We start from the raw sequence: 14958 nt of genomic DNA, 5'->3' as shown, positions 1-14958 counted from the left end.
GCTGTCATAACTCTTTTATAGGCACAAAACCCGTTCGGCGTAGTTTGGGTTTCAGGGTTGAAGCTCCTTAAAGCGGCACCCGGTGGTCCCTCGTCGTAGTATGTAACATGTCTTACGCTTTGACCTGCAAGGTTTCGTTGGTGGGAGATTTCTCCTTTGCGCTGTTGAACAATAAAAATTTCGCAGTGTGCGCGTTAACTAAAAGTCGAGTTATCCTGTCTCTCATTCCCCCTTAGCAGCCATTGGCATGTACATTGAGCACTATCTGACAAAGAGGGTTGCTATGTTATACTCGCTGGGCGTAACCTCCTTGGTTTTAGAAAAGTTTAGCGAGTGTTGGGCCGTAGTGCCATGAATACAGTGAACTAGTATATACCATGAACTCGAGGTGGTTAAAAGTGGGAAGTAGACACAAGGCGCAAGCCATAAAAAAGTGTGCGTGTGCCAGCTCTCGTTTAGTCCTTGGAATGTCCGCTGGATGGTGGTGCTTCTTAATGCGGGATAAATGATTAAAAGTTGCGAGATGGTGGTACTTGGAGTGTTGACTGGATGGACGAACGGACACACAGACAGATGCTTGGACGGATACATGGATGGCTGCACGGCTGGATGGACGCATGTACGGACGGAGGGGTGAATGCATGGATGAACGCAGGGATGGACGTACGGACGGGCAGATGGGTGCACGGACGGTCACACAGACAGACGTATGGACGGACGGAAACAAGAACGAATGGACGGACGGATGCTTCGCCCCACTCTCCATCATTCACCCCGTGGATATGCTGTCATTTTTTTTTATCTCCACTTTCAGTCACCGTAGTTTTGTTTTATATATCTGTAATAGAAACTGCGACCGTCACTCTTCAAAACGAGGCCAGTTACAGAGGTCTAAGTGCCACGATTTCGCTGCACTGTTTTTGTCATTGATTCTGAAGGTACAGAAACCTATGAAAGTGGAAGCCCGGTGACTAGCTAGGAAGCCTTCGATTTTTTTTTTTTATCACACGCGTGTAAGCAGCCTCGTCGTGGGTGGTCTAGTGGCTAAGGTGCTCGGCTACTGACCCACATGTCGCGGAGTCAAATCCCGGCTGTGGCGGCTGCATTTTCGATGGAGCCGAAAAGGCTGTAGGCCCGTGTGCTCAGATTTGGGTGCAAGTTAACGAACTCCAGGGGGTGGAAATTTTTGGAGCCCTCCACTACGGCGTCTCTTCAACGTGTTGTTCTGTATGTGACGGATGGCGGAGTGAAAGTCGGAGTAAATCGTGTACTCGGGGAGAGAAGGCAGGGAGGATCTTATAATCATACGTTGGTTTTGAGACGTTAAACTTCACATATCAATTAATCAACGTGTGTATGCTAAGACGCCTCGCGGTGGTTCCTAGCTAGTCAATGTAAAATAGGAAGCCGAACGCGTTTCCTATCTGGGGGACCGTTGTGTGAGTTCGCCATTCCTAATACCTAAGGATACATTGCTATATGGGGTTGAACATTCCAAAACGACCACATGATTATTAGAGACGCCTTAGTGGAGGGCTCCGGAAATTTCGACCACCTGGGGTTCTTTAACGTGCACCCAAATCTGAGCACTCAGGCCTACAACGTTTCCACCTCTACCGAAAATGCAGCCGCCGTAACCGGAATTCGATCCCGCGACCTGCGGGTCAGCAGCCGAGTTCTTTGGCCACAAGACCACCGCGGCAGGGCACCTAATGATACATTGGTGGCGTGCCAAGGCATGTGCACAGAATGACATCTGTGTCGAATAGTGAAAGTGTACGTGCAATTTTTTAACAAAGGTTGGTTGGTTGAACCTTATTTCTTAATGTGTAGCGTTCGTCATCGTCGTTGGAATTCCGTCCGTTGTTTGTTCTTGCCATAATTATGCACCAACAGACCCAGCTTGCGATGCACATTACCCATGAAACCATGATTATGCCAGATGTTGCCATCATTGCTTCGGCTGGTTGTCAGGTTTTGGCAAGTGCACGGCAGTGTTCTTTCTAACGACGTGCAGTCAGGGTGTCGATAGATGTTCTCCGTTGATGAAACTGATTGAATTGAACGAGAGTCCAAGAACCCCAGGTGGTCGATATTTCTGGACCCCCCCTCCATGGTGTCTCTCATAACTATATCGTGGTTTTGAAGCGTTAAACTACAAAAGTCAATCAATCAATTGAACGAGAGCCCAAAAAGTTGAGAAAAAATTGCGTTGCCTGAATATCTCCTTGTTAGCAGGCTATATACTTGTTTTCATACAGTAACATTGTACAGTTTATCCATAGCGTTCGGTTATATTTATCATGCAGCTCCCAAATCCTGACAAGGAGGAGGTCGCCCACGGCAGGATGTCAGTTTTCGACACCTGGCTCGAAAATTCTCCATCATTCAATAACCCTGACACCGAGCCAAGGTAAGCCGGAAATGAATGGCACTGCATTTTACTTTAGCAGCTTCCCTTTCAGTGGAAGATTATTGGTTACATATGCTATAGGTGAGAATCCCAGAGCACAAATACCTAAAATTGGACCGTCTGTTATAAATTGCAACTAAACTGAATTAAAAAACTGGCAGATGATTACTAGGTGGTGAACAAGAAAGAACAAATGAAATATGTAAACTAAAATTACGCAGGTACATCAGCTGAAAAATATTGAGAAAGAGAGAAAAAGATGCGTCTTTTTCTTTAATCGTAATGGCCTTGTCACCGTTAAATAAACACTAACAGATTTCTCATTTCGGTTCGCGTTTCTAAAAATATCTACGCTTTCTCCGTGTTACCGTTTATTACGCAGCTTTCTGTAGGCGTAAAATAATATAAACATACCTTTTATTTTCAAGGATAGTTGTAGTATTGTTCTAGTTATTTCTTGCACTACGATTTCACTGGCTAACTCATCGAGCGAAATTAATTATTGTACGAAATTTGATGAAATTATGCGCTGATTTAATTTGGCAGAGTCATAAATTCTAAAGAGCGAATAAGATTAGATCTGCAATTTATCACTCAGGTTCTTGGATCTCGCGTCGGACAGTGATTACGCACCATTCTACCACGAACTTGGCATTCCCAGTGTCGACGTTCGCTATGCTTGTCGCAACCAGGTAAGTCGAAATAATTATTATGCAGCACGAGATCGCCAGTACGTTAACACTTACATACTGTTTATAATTATGCGGTACTCGTTAATTATTGAACCGAAAGCTCAATGTGCTGATGTCATAAATTTGTGTTGATCTGCTAAAATATACATCAACAGAGGTGACAGACCTCGAACAGGTTTCGCTGTTTCTACAGGTAAACCTATTGCTGTAAAAAAAGCCTCGTCATCTTTGTCGGATTAAATTTACAAAATTTGTGGACCATATGACGGGTTGTGGTCACCGGTATCTGTGAATTTCAAAATGAATGAAAGATTTGAAAAGCTTTTTCGAGGCCTCGTGTCTTTGTTATACACAACAAAATGAATCGAAAGACATTCAAACAAAAAGAAACATGGAGGTCATTATTTTGTAGTTCTCAACTGTATTATGGTAATTATGACATAAAATGGAAGGAATTGAATTGAGCTCCCAGAAGAGGTAGATCAATGTCAATTCGCGCGCGTGAGCATACTGGTAGGCAGATTGGCTTATGAAAGATGTATACACATATACAGGTGTTTCGAGAAATGTGTCGAATGTTATTTGAAAATTACAGAAAAGAGGCATCTGCATGTTACCGGCATGCGGCGTTCCCTTATTGTTAAATCAGACATCTTCAGATGCACACAAATGGTAATTATAGCAGTAATTATGGAAATTAAAACAAGTACCTTTTTACCGGCGAAAATAGCCGATCGAGTTCATTGGGCGAATACAAATCCTTCCTGTGAATAGTCTATAGACACTTGAAAATTTTCGAAAGGCGGCCACTGGTTATCACTGCGGAGCGATAGAATCTGACTAATTTAGCAGGCGAAAGAGAAACGGACACACCAAACATTGCATCTACCATTCAGTTCGAAAACGGTTTCAATAACGGCACTGTTCAGGGAAGAGGATAAGCGAGCGCCGATGAGTGGGCGCAAAGCGGAGTGTCTAGATTGACTGTTGATAACGGTGAGGGAAACATTGTCCTCACTGAGAGATTTTTCTAAGTGAATAGTAGATGCACTGTTGAGGTGCATTCATTTCGGTTTCACCTGCTAAATTAGCCAGATTTTATTGTTCCGCGGTGATTACCACTGGCCGCCTTACAAAAATTCTAAAGTTGTTATAGACTATTCGCAGGAAGGACTTACATTCACCCACTGGACTTGATCACTTAAGTTCTTTGGTTAAAACATTAATTGTTGTAGTTTGCATAACTACAGCTGTAATTTATTTCTGTGCCCATCTAAAATGTCTTATTTGAGAGTAAAGGTAACACTGCAAGTAGCACGCAGATACGTTCTTTCTGTAATATTTAAAAATATAGGACACATTTCATGAAACATCTTGCATATCTATATAGACATAAGGGATACGCTGCAACAATGCTTTTGTTCTTTCAGAAAGCATATTTTGATATTGTGAATGGGGTGGCACGGTCGTACTTGTAGGGTGGAGACAAAGATTACTGAAACAGCAAGCTTATAGCAAGAAATTTTTTATATGACTTCAATCTTCATAATTAAGGTTGCCTTAATGTGTACCGCTTTTTAAAGCGAAACTTTATGAGCTGCTCTGATGCATTTTCTATCTCCTTGTTATCGTTCCCTAGCTCAGTAAGCACACACCATAACACACCCGCGCGCTCGAGTTTCTTCATATGTTAGGCCGTAGACCCAGACACACACCAAGAGGTATCAGTAAGTGTCAAACTATACTATTGTTGTTGCGTCGTACTCATCTCAGCATGAACTTGACCTCAACCAATCATTTACTGATAAGCATATCAGCTTTGTTAACATCATGTAGCTGCACTCATTCATTCTATTTTTTACTATTTTCAGCAATTCTTTCTCATTTGGCTTACCTTTTAAACTGCTTACAAGTCCATTATCATTGTAAATGTATTTGGTTTTTACGTGCCATTTTTCTTTTTTTCAACTGTGTGGTATACGCTCGGTGCGCTCAGCACGAAACTCTGATCAGTGTTACCTGCTTTCTGAGATCACGTGTTCCCCAAGCAGCTCACTTTCGCTATAGTAATCATTTGTAGTTCTTGCGTAATGTTACCTATTTTATTTCAGAGCTTCGACTCTTGCTTGCCTCTTTATCACACTATCTACGAGAACGAAATGGCTTACAAGATGGTCGACAAAGAGTTCTCGGTAAGTAACAATAAGAGAAATTCCAAAATGTCAAGGAATGCACAAGTAAGCACACTTGTAGGCAATAAAACAATAATACTATTATACTGCGGGCAGCGCGAAGTGCAAACAGGTGGTGGTGGTAGTGTCGTAACAGGTGGGGTTAGCCTCTAAAAAAACTTTCTGCTTAGCTAGCTAATTTTTTTTGGCAAAAAACTAACACACACGCATTAACAGTACACGACGGCAACGCCGACGGCAAAAACGCACGCTGAGGGCTCATATATTTACTTAAAAACTTGCAGTGTATTACAAGCACTAGCAGCAGTGTGTTTTATGCATCCACCTTAGACTACTCGGGTGCAAAAGCCATTGCCTTTTTCTGATTTTATTCTGTGCTACCATTCTTCGAGAGAGTACTGCACCTAATGTGGTTTTGCAGAGCTTCTGAAATCGGACGCACCGCACCTGGTTTTACGTTGTAAGCCTCCGTGATCGGACTTAATTCTTTTAGCCAAGTGACAATGCAATATGAACACGTCATTATGCGGCGCAATGCCAGAGTGGCGTCATCATGACGTCATAATGTCGTCGCAGACTTTTGAATTTGTGACGTCACCATGATGTCATACGGTGCCGTCATCACAAGATTTTCGCATTACTCGACGCTGACGCCGATTGTCAAATTTCTCGTTTTATTGGGCATCTAAGGCTTTCACCTTAGTAGGACTGTTTTCGTTTTCCCATGTCCACTGACTTCCAGTTCCTTCGAGCTGTGGCGCAGCTGCTAGCCTCAGCAGCGCACGAGCTGGCGGTGCCTGCACTGCTGCCCCACACGGTGCGGCCGTACGCGGCGGCACTGAACGAGAGCCTGGCCGAGCTACGTGTACTCTACGCCACTCACATCGAGGACCAACGGATCGACGTGGGTACGTGCGGCGACCAAATTGCAGCACTGCCCGTAAAGCTTTTAGAAAATAGTAGAGGGTATACCTCCTCTAATCTTACACGGGCGACAAACGTGAAGCAAAAATGAAGCTCTGATGTCAATCACAGAGTTTTCAAGCTTTTACACCTCGTTAAGCATAATGCAATACGTCTGCCACACATGCAGTGTTAGAGCCATAGCGTCGCCCGTTCAGCGTGGCCTCGTGAGTGCAGAAGTATATTTCACCTCACATATACAAACTTTTCTGAACTATATCAAAGTTATCACGGATGCGTGTGCATGTATTCGCAATTACGGTTCTTCACATTCAAAGACAGGCCGTCATCAAATCGCGATTTCAGGAGTTTTTGTGTCTCGGGAAAGTGCACCCCAATTGTCCAGCGAGCAGAGTGTGTACGTTTTTTTATATATATTTACGTATTCTGATTTACTTCATGCCACAGGGCCACTAATCTCGGCTGTGGAGAGCTTCTCCCAAGCAGCAGACGCTGTTGAGCGGGAGAGACAAAACAGCAAAACTTTCAGGTAAGACACTGGAATCTCTGCTATGGCTATATCCTGAGGACATTTTAAATGTTTGCAGCCGTGCGTGGTAAATATGACATCGGACATTCTTACTGTGCAATTACCGATGCATTGCTGTTTCGTAAGCCATGTTGCAATCCCTGAAAAGTTCATGATGTGAACCGGTAGGTGCAGCGTTAAAAATTCATGCAGCACTATTCAAGAAGGATCGTCCTTTAAGGCGATTGACAGACTGATTTTAGAAAACGACTCATTTTCGTAAATGTATTGTGTGCTTGAAGGTGTACTGCAGTCAGAATATAAATGTAGCGCTTGCCGCATTGCTGCACATTACCACAGAAGACAAATCCGCGTGTGAAATTAGGATGGCTAGTAATTTTTACGAAAACTGATTAATATAGTGAAAGTATTGCCTCCAGCAGCACGATAGCCTGTATTAAATGTCACTGTCATTCTCTTCTCTCACAGACACCAGTGTTGGAAAGAATGACGCTAAAGTAAATGCATTTTCATAACAGGAATTTCTTCCACACAAAATCATAGAGCTTTCGGTTAGAGCACACAGGTGTATTGTGCTTCGTACGCATCCTGTAATCTGCAGCACATACTGTAACGCGAGGCGCTTCTCATCAACGCCGTAACTACGCACGAGCCCTGTTGGGGTCTCCTACTGTTGCTGCGCTGCAGGAAACTTGGTTACTTAGGAAGCGCATGTTTACAACTATTATTGCTCCTATAATGCTAGCCTTGCTTTGTAAAACATTCGAATATGATGCTATCGCATTTATTGCTTCGCCCTTTTGCCGAAACAGTGACTTTTTCTTTACCGATTCCGCTTACGATCTTCAATCGAAAACATTGCATATTGCCCGTGCTAGGCATGTATACTTTCTCGTGTGATATGTCATGTTGCAAGCTGCCCACGTACATGACAATGTTTCGTCATTGATTCCCTTAGAAACGTGAACAACAAGCTGATGCTTCTGGAGCGAGCCTTCATCGACAGTCCGGGCATCCTTGCAGGGAACATGTACAGGTAGCGTCTGCCATGTGTGTTTGTTTTCAGTGTTAGGCTTACCACACACACACACACACACACACACACACACACACACACACACACACACTCTCTCTCTCTGGGCGCCACTTTCAAGGAAGTTTTTTCCAAGGAAAAAGATGCTATTCATGCAAACAGTCCTGTCAAGCTATCGCATGCTTGCATTCCCATACGTAAGGTAACTTATCAGAGCATAATAGAAAATATATCGCATGTAGTGTCGGCAGACTTTTTGCAGCTTACTACCCTTGCACGCAGTGTAGTAAGTTTTGAGTTATCGTGACCATTCAATAAAATGAAAACGTCATAATCTTAGCGTGACTAGGCGTTATTTCTTCCTCTTAGAAATGAAGAGCATGAGCATTGTTCATGCTAAAGAACCTACGTATGTGCGAAGCAAAGAACGAATGCTACATGCTTGACAGGTGCACTGTTGGTCTGTAATCCATCAGCGGGAGATGCCACGAACGCCGAATAAAAATTTAAAAAAGAAGTTTCCTTGTACGAGCGAGGCAAACTGAACAGTAGTGCACCTAAACACCACTATGTAGTCATCAGTCGATATCATTAAATTAGCTGGCGTTCACTTCAAGACCACTCGTGGAGAACTCCCCGGAGATCGCATGGCGCGAGACCTCCATGATCAGGGACCTACAAAAAGTAGTTTCAGGTCAAACTTTGCACTAGCACACACAAAATGACGTCACTTCTTTACCAGCTATTGCGTATGTCTGCTCTCCTCAAAAAGCCGCATGAGCTGCTGATCAGCCCCCATTTTTTGAGCGCATCTGCTTCTTTGAAACCTTCGCTACAAGTTGTATCTACCTTGGCGTCTACATAGGCGCGCACACAGATAGGGCAGGGGGGTGGACACCTCCCAATCTTTGTCATCCGTTAACCTTGGTGCCACCCGTTGTCATCCAAAGGGACGCGCCACTTCTGCACCACACCTCTACTCTGCTAGACCATTCATGTTATTCCAAAAGCCAAGAATTCATTTGCGTACTGCATGCATCTATCTTTCTGTCTGTCTGTCTGTCCGTCCGTCCATCTGTCTGTCTGTCCGTCCGTCCGTCAGTCCGTCCGTCTGTCTTGGCGAATATGACGCGCTTGTCACGGTCCTGTTCTTTAAAAAAATTGGTTCCAAATCTGCATGTTACACCGCAAATGTAGTCGAAAGACGATGATATTTTTGCGTCTGAAGAGAGTGAACAAAACGTTTAATTGATGCTCTGCGCAAGAAAATCAGTGAATGGTATTTTGGAGGCGCTGCGTTGGAGTGCCTCGAGTGTGTAGCAAAGACGAACGAGCGCATAGCGAAGACGAACGAGCGCATCGAGGCACGTTAGACACAAGCGCCATCTAGCAGTTGTCTTCGAAAACAAAGGCGTACAGACCGCGGAGAAAGATGCGCGCCAGTCTCGGAGGTGATAAGGTGTAGAACATAAAGCGACGGGCAGGTGCCACTACCGTGACGTTGCAGCAAAGCGATGGAAACACCTTTTTGAGCATCGCGTTGCACTATCAGCGCAGCGCAATAAACGCTACATTCCTTAGAGTTACTTGTGTGTGCCTCTTCCAGTATGAAGGCAGACATACAAACCTTCGAAGTGTTGTTATGGCGCCTCAGATATGCACAATAATTGCTTTTTTAATTGACAAATCGCACAACTATGAGTGCTAAACCTTGAGCAATTGGTGGGTGCTGCGAATTGGTTTGGCCGTTTGGTGCCGTTGGAGGTATCGTTAGGGCGGACAAACAGACGAATGTACAGACAGACAGACAGAGACGGATGGACGGACGGACTGACAGATGGACGGATAGACGGACGGACAGACAGACAGACAGACAGACCAAGATGTTTTCGTCGAAGGTCCCCAAGAAAGACTATCGTCTTTAAAAAACACACTATTCATGTGTAATGTTTGGTGAAAAGTCGATGTACCCTTTTCATAACTCACAAGTGCGCTTCTCTCCGTTGCATGTTTGAACACATGTCGTGCTTCAAGTGGAACGGGGTAAAATTTGAACATGCTGGGATTCATGTATTATGAGTATTATCTCTAGAGGCGACTGAACAATTTCTATGGCATTGCGTTAACAAACCACGCTTGAACAGGCTATTTGCACTAAATGACTAATGACTAGTTGTTCAAACTGCTTAGCAGGAAAGCTAGCTTTACAATTATGAAAACGGTATATTGCGGTTGCAATATGCAGGCTATCCAACTTTATAAACATTACATGTGTACATTTATGATACAGCCGTCTCGTCGGGTTAACGTCAATTGTAGTAAGAAGCCATCCACTGAAGTTGATTTGCATAGCAGTGTCCAGGGGTACCATACTCGAAAGCACAAGCGTTATTATCAGCTCACGGCTTCTGGTATTGCTAATACTAATGTTTCTGTTGGTATCGTTCCGCAAGTGTGAACTGGTTATGTAAAAAATATGCAACTGTTCAACATATGTCTGTGCGTACAACATTTGTACATATATTTAGCGTCATTTCGTAACGTGTTGTTCAATAAAAAATTAGAACACGGTCGCCTTCCCTCCCCCTGCTTCGCATTATGACCAATTCCATGGTAGGCGGAATCTACAGCATTTTTAAAGATGATAGTTGTTCTGACCTTCCACGCAAAAAATTTGGTCTGTCTGTCTGTGCATTTGTCTGTTTGTCCACTGTTACCGCAAACCGGGTATTTTAAACAGCACCAGCAGATACCCTGAACGGCCGACCCCATCCGCAGCGCCCACCAATGTTGCTCAAAGGTCAGCATTCATACGTGTGCGATTGTCAATCAAAAAGCAATCCACAACAACACATATATTTTCTACATGTTTGTCTTTTACTAGAAAAGGCATACATAGGTAATTTTAAGGACCGTAGCACATATCACGCTGCGCTGACCATGCAACGCTTGCACGGAACGGGGAGTGTTTCCAACGCTTTGCTAAGAGAGACGGTGGTGGCACCTACCCATCGCCTTGCGTTCTACACCTTATCACCTCTGAGACGGGCGCGCATACCCGTCTCAGAGCCACGCGCTTTTTTTTCTAAAAAGAACTGCCAGATGGCGCTCATGTCTCACGTGTGACATGTATTGATGCGCTCGTTCGCCTCCGCTGCACGCTCAAGGCACTCTAACGGAGCGCCTCCGGAATACCATTCACCGATTTTCTTGCACAGAACATCAAATAAATGTTTTGTTCAGTCTCTACACACGCAAGACTATCGTCTTTCGACGACATTTGCAGATTAGGATACAGATACGTGGCCATTTTTTTAGTGTAAGTGTTTATAGCTGCGCATGTTTTTTCGACAACATTAACGACCGAGTCATCTAATTCTGCATTGAAAGAGTCGTTTACTTGAAATTTTTAACCCTGAAAGCCGTGGAAAAATGGGAGGCTGCTGTAAAACCCACGTTTTCGCTTCAGTTTTGCATCCATTACAGAGCTTGATATGTTTTCTTTTTTTTTTTTCTTGAACAGTGTGGGGACAGATGGTGTGTGTGTGTGCGAGGGGGGGGGGGGAGGGGGCTCTGTAAAAGGACTTGCTCCCCTTGCCCAACCGAAGTGGAACACGAGCACGCATATGATTGGCTGACCACTTGGCCTCTCCTCAAAACTTATCCTTTGTGTGACAGAGCTCTCAATGAATCACTACATCATTCATCCACACTCTTCTGTCCTTATGTCTTTCAGGAACCACACGTGGGGGACCTACTTAAGTAAGCATGTTGTGTTCGGCGTCAGCTTCGATGACTCCAACGTTGGATCTCGGTTCACCGCCTTGAAGAAAGCCCTGGTCGACGCATCGCCCCTCGCGACGCCGCTAATGGCATCGTTGACTTACCACATAAGGGCGGCGGCGGACATTCTCGTGGACTCACTTTGATGACGCCGCGACGGCAAACTCGCAACGCACACTGCATGTTGCATATCGTGCATCAACTTTTGCTGCCTAAAGAGACTTTAGAATCGTCGCCCTTCTGCAAATTGCAGCAGCCGTGGTGTTGAGATAATCATAAGATGAACAGGTGAAGTGCCTCAGACTGACTGGCCGACGTTTCGATAGGAGGACTTTCAAAGGCGCCGTGTCATCCTTGGCGTGTTAGTTTTAAAAGGTTTGGTGGTGACGCTATCTCATGGTGGTGACGAGTGTCCCTGTCGGTGATCGACGCCTGAAAAGCAAGATACTATAAAGCAGAAGAGTTCAGGCACTTCACCAGCTCATCTTATGATTATCCCACCACGTTGTTTCCATCTGTCGGCTCCCGTCAAAATTTTGTATTAAGAGCCATGGTGGTTAGTCCTGTGCGGTAAGCATCGGCACCGGAAGAATGTTTTTGGGTGGGGGCGCAGCGCAGAGATTAAGCTATTAGTAGAGTGCTATTACGTTAAAGTACTACCACTAGCAAGACATTTGTTCGTATATCTTTTCTTTAAATCGAGGTATAACAGTACAAGCTTGTTATCCCAGCGTAAACAATGAACAGTAGTAAAGCTATGAGCCTCGACCTTAATTACTTCATCCATGGGTAACGAAGTATTTCGTGTATTGAGCAGTTGTAAAATTTCTTGATGATATAGTTTCAATATCTAAAATATTTTGTCTATTGAATTATTTATAAAAACAACTTTCTTGCGGTTCCCCTTGTATTATATATACCTGGGTTCGACTGTATTAGAACAAAGGGAGTGTATCTCTTCAAGTCTTTAATATTCGCGCTGAGCCCTGATCGTGATAGATCAACTAGCCCAAAAAGCCTCCTCCCTAAGTCATTCTTACTATAGAGTTGAGGTGCGCAGAACTTTTTAACTTCATTGTGCCCTATTCATTGTTTTACTTATTTTTTTTGGCTCGAAAACATCACTGATGGTTCGAAATATGATGTCATATCAGACTAATTTTAACAAATTTTGTTTTTTTTTCATTTTACTACCAGCGTGAGTGCCGCATGCTAAAAAAAAATCTTAGCATTCGCTTACTGCCCGCTTGCTTCTTAGCGCAGAATTACGTAGTTTACTTGAATTCATGAAAAGTATACGTATCAGAAGAAAGTACACCAGAAGAGGGTTTCATTAGAAGTCGATATGAAGGGCAACACAAAGTTGTGCTCTGTGTTTCGTTACACCGTAAACATTTTTCTTGCGGTACTTCGGGTCTCGTGTGCCATTCAAACTTCTGGCGCCAAGGTCAAGTAAAGCTAGCAAAGGCAGTAAAGTTACCGACGATCCGCAAACTCGCCCTTAGGTCTACTCATTTATATCGGGCCGTGAGGAGGGGTCTCAGTTATTCCTGACGAGTTCGAGAGCAAGTAAATCCGGTTGAGAAAAGAAGATGGTAGTCGTATGAGCTGGGGTGAGTCCGGTTAGCCAAAATTTGGGTGAAGCTAATTCCCATCAAGCCTTAAGCGCTAAACATATTACTTGAGCGAGTCTTAGCGAACTACCTCTTCTTCGCCAACCTATGATATGCTCCGAATACAATGCTGGCGTGAGGATAATGTCGCTGTTACACTATCGAGCCGAACTTTTTGTCCTATTCATATCATGAACCATTGAAGTATGTTAGTCCACGTTAAATAACCGAGAAAAAGTATGACACGCGCGTTTGAAGGATGTCGGTGATGCTGTGTTGCGGTGTTTTCATCCGTACAATAACAGCAAAGAAGGCTAGTCAGAACTGGACAAAAAAGTGACCGCGAATGCATCGTTTGGCAGCTCTCACAGCTACGAAGGCGAGACACTTAAGCTTTATAATTTGCGCACAGCTTGCATTGTATGTCTAATTAGCCTGTTGTATCGCTGATGATGGGACAGCAGCGACATGGAAGATTGCAGTGAACACGTCACAGTCTTCCAACCAAACAGCTGAAGTACCATAATACTGTAGAAGTATACATCGCAATAAGCACAAGTGCCACGCATTGTCCACGCCCGTATGTTCCGAATAAAATGTTATTTTGTCCACCTTCGCGGTAAGAATCGACGTCGTGTAAACGGTTCGCAATACAAAGAAGCCAGATGTGCTTGCGCTGGCCTAGTTCTGAAACTACAGTGACCTAACGAAATCGGAGCCCTTCCACTCAGCGATAGTTTACTTGCACAAGTTGACAGAAATACATCTACATCCTTTAAAAACGCCTTGTTTGCTCAAGCCCATATAACAGTTTACCTTCTGTTCGTTTCTTGTGCTCAGTGAATGCCATCTCGCTAAAATTCACATCCTGTTGTTTAGCACTCTTCAGTCCACGGTCCAGGAAAGGTGTAAGTCCCCTTTCTTGATCAGCATCTCAGAAGTATTAGTTCGGAAATCTTTTTAATCAAACCAAGCGCCTTTTCTGTAAGTGTACTGCATCTGACGTTTGGTGTTTTCTGATCTCGTGTGTTTCTGTTGTGCTTCAAATGCAAGACATCGTGTGCTTTTGGTGTTTCTTGGACGTCAGCCAGACTTTCCCATTTATTCTGTACAGTTTCTTTTATGTTTAGACTGCATACTTAGCTTATTCTGTGTATATGCCTTATAACTGTTGCATTTTTTTATACCTTCCTTGTAAAGCACTAACGCAATGTGAAATAAAGTTGATGATACAAAAAACTGATTAACACTAAAATAACGTCATATCTGGTAGGTGATTGTAAAGATATCGGATACATTAGGAGACCTCTCAGTGTTCTTTCAAGAAAAGGTGCGAAATTCTTGGAAAGTTCCTAAGACAACCCGCAACACCTTACTGTGAAAGAGAGCTACGGCCGATTTTATGTCGCCCACGAACCGACACTTTTACGGCGGTAGCAATAAAGTGCTCACACGGAGCAAACAGTCAACGAAGGCGTCCTCGTCACACCGTGGTGGTTTGAGTAATATGTAATCTAATACGGTCCACATATCCACTCTTTCCCATCTCCATGTGTGGTACGCTGTTAATCTATAGAAGCATGCGAGAAAGCGCGCCATCTTCGAGCGCATACCGAAAACGTGCACCAGTCATACAAGTTTATTATCGTCATCATTACCAACACCGCACTTGATCATTCTCATATACATGCGCAAAGTGGCACAAGGAAAAGACGGTTCCGGTCCTGGTGTAAGTATTCAACTAACGCTTTATTACCGTTACATCTGTAGCCTATGTTA

The 14958-nt window shown here is 43.9% G+C and overlaps 1 protein-coding gene across 2 annotated transcripts in view; it reads left to right on the top strand.

Moving 5' to 3' along the window:
- LOC119167403 (N-acetylated-alpha-linked acidic dipeptidase 2) overlaps positions 1 to 14422 on the top strand; it is a 73949-nt gene extending 59527 nt beyond the window's left edge. For both annotated transcript variants that reach the window (XM_075866456.1, XM_037418876.2), the window contains exons 13-19: positions 2310 to 2413; positions 3012 to 3105; positions 5217 to 5297; positions 6040 to 6205; positions 6669 to 6750; positions 7709 to 7786; positions 11520 to 14422. In XM_075866456.1, coding sequence (XP_075722571.1) covers positions 2310 to 2413; positions 3012 to 3105; positions 5217 to 5297; positions 6040 to 6205; positions 6669 to 6750; positions 7709 to 7786; positions 11520 to 11712 — 798 coding nt within the window. In that variant the 3' untranslated portion in view covers positions 11713 to 14422. The remainder of the gene's footprint in view (positions 1 to 2309; positions 2414 to 3011; positions 3106 to 5216; positions 5298 to 6039; positions 6206 to 6668; positions 6751 to 7708; positions 7787 to 11519) is intronic.
- The last annotated feature ends 536 nt before the right edge of the window (positions 14423 to 14958 follow it).

Source organism: Rhipicephalus microplus, chromosome 6 (genome assembly GCF_043290135.1).
Source record: "Rhipicephalus microplus isolate Deutch F79 chromosome 6, USDA_Rmic, whole genome shotgun sequence".
In the NCBI taxonomy this organism is placed as follows: domain Eukaryota; kingdom Metazoa; phylum Arthropoda; class Arachnida; order Ixodida; family Ixodidae; genus Rhipicephalus; species Rhipicephalus microplus.
The sequence above is the reverse complement of the archived record's forward strand: the minus strand, read 5'-3'. Positions and strand labels throughout refer to the sequence as shown.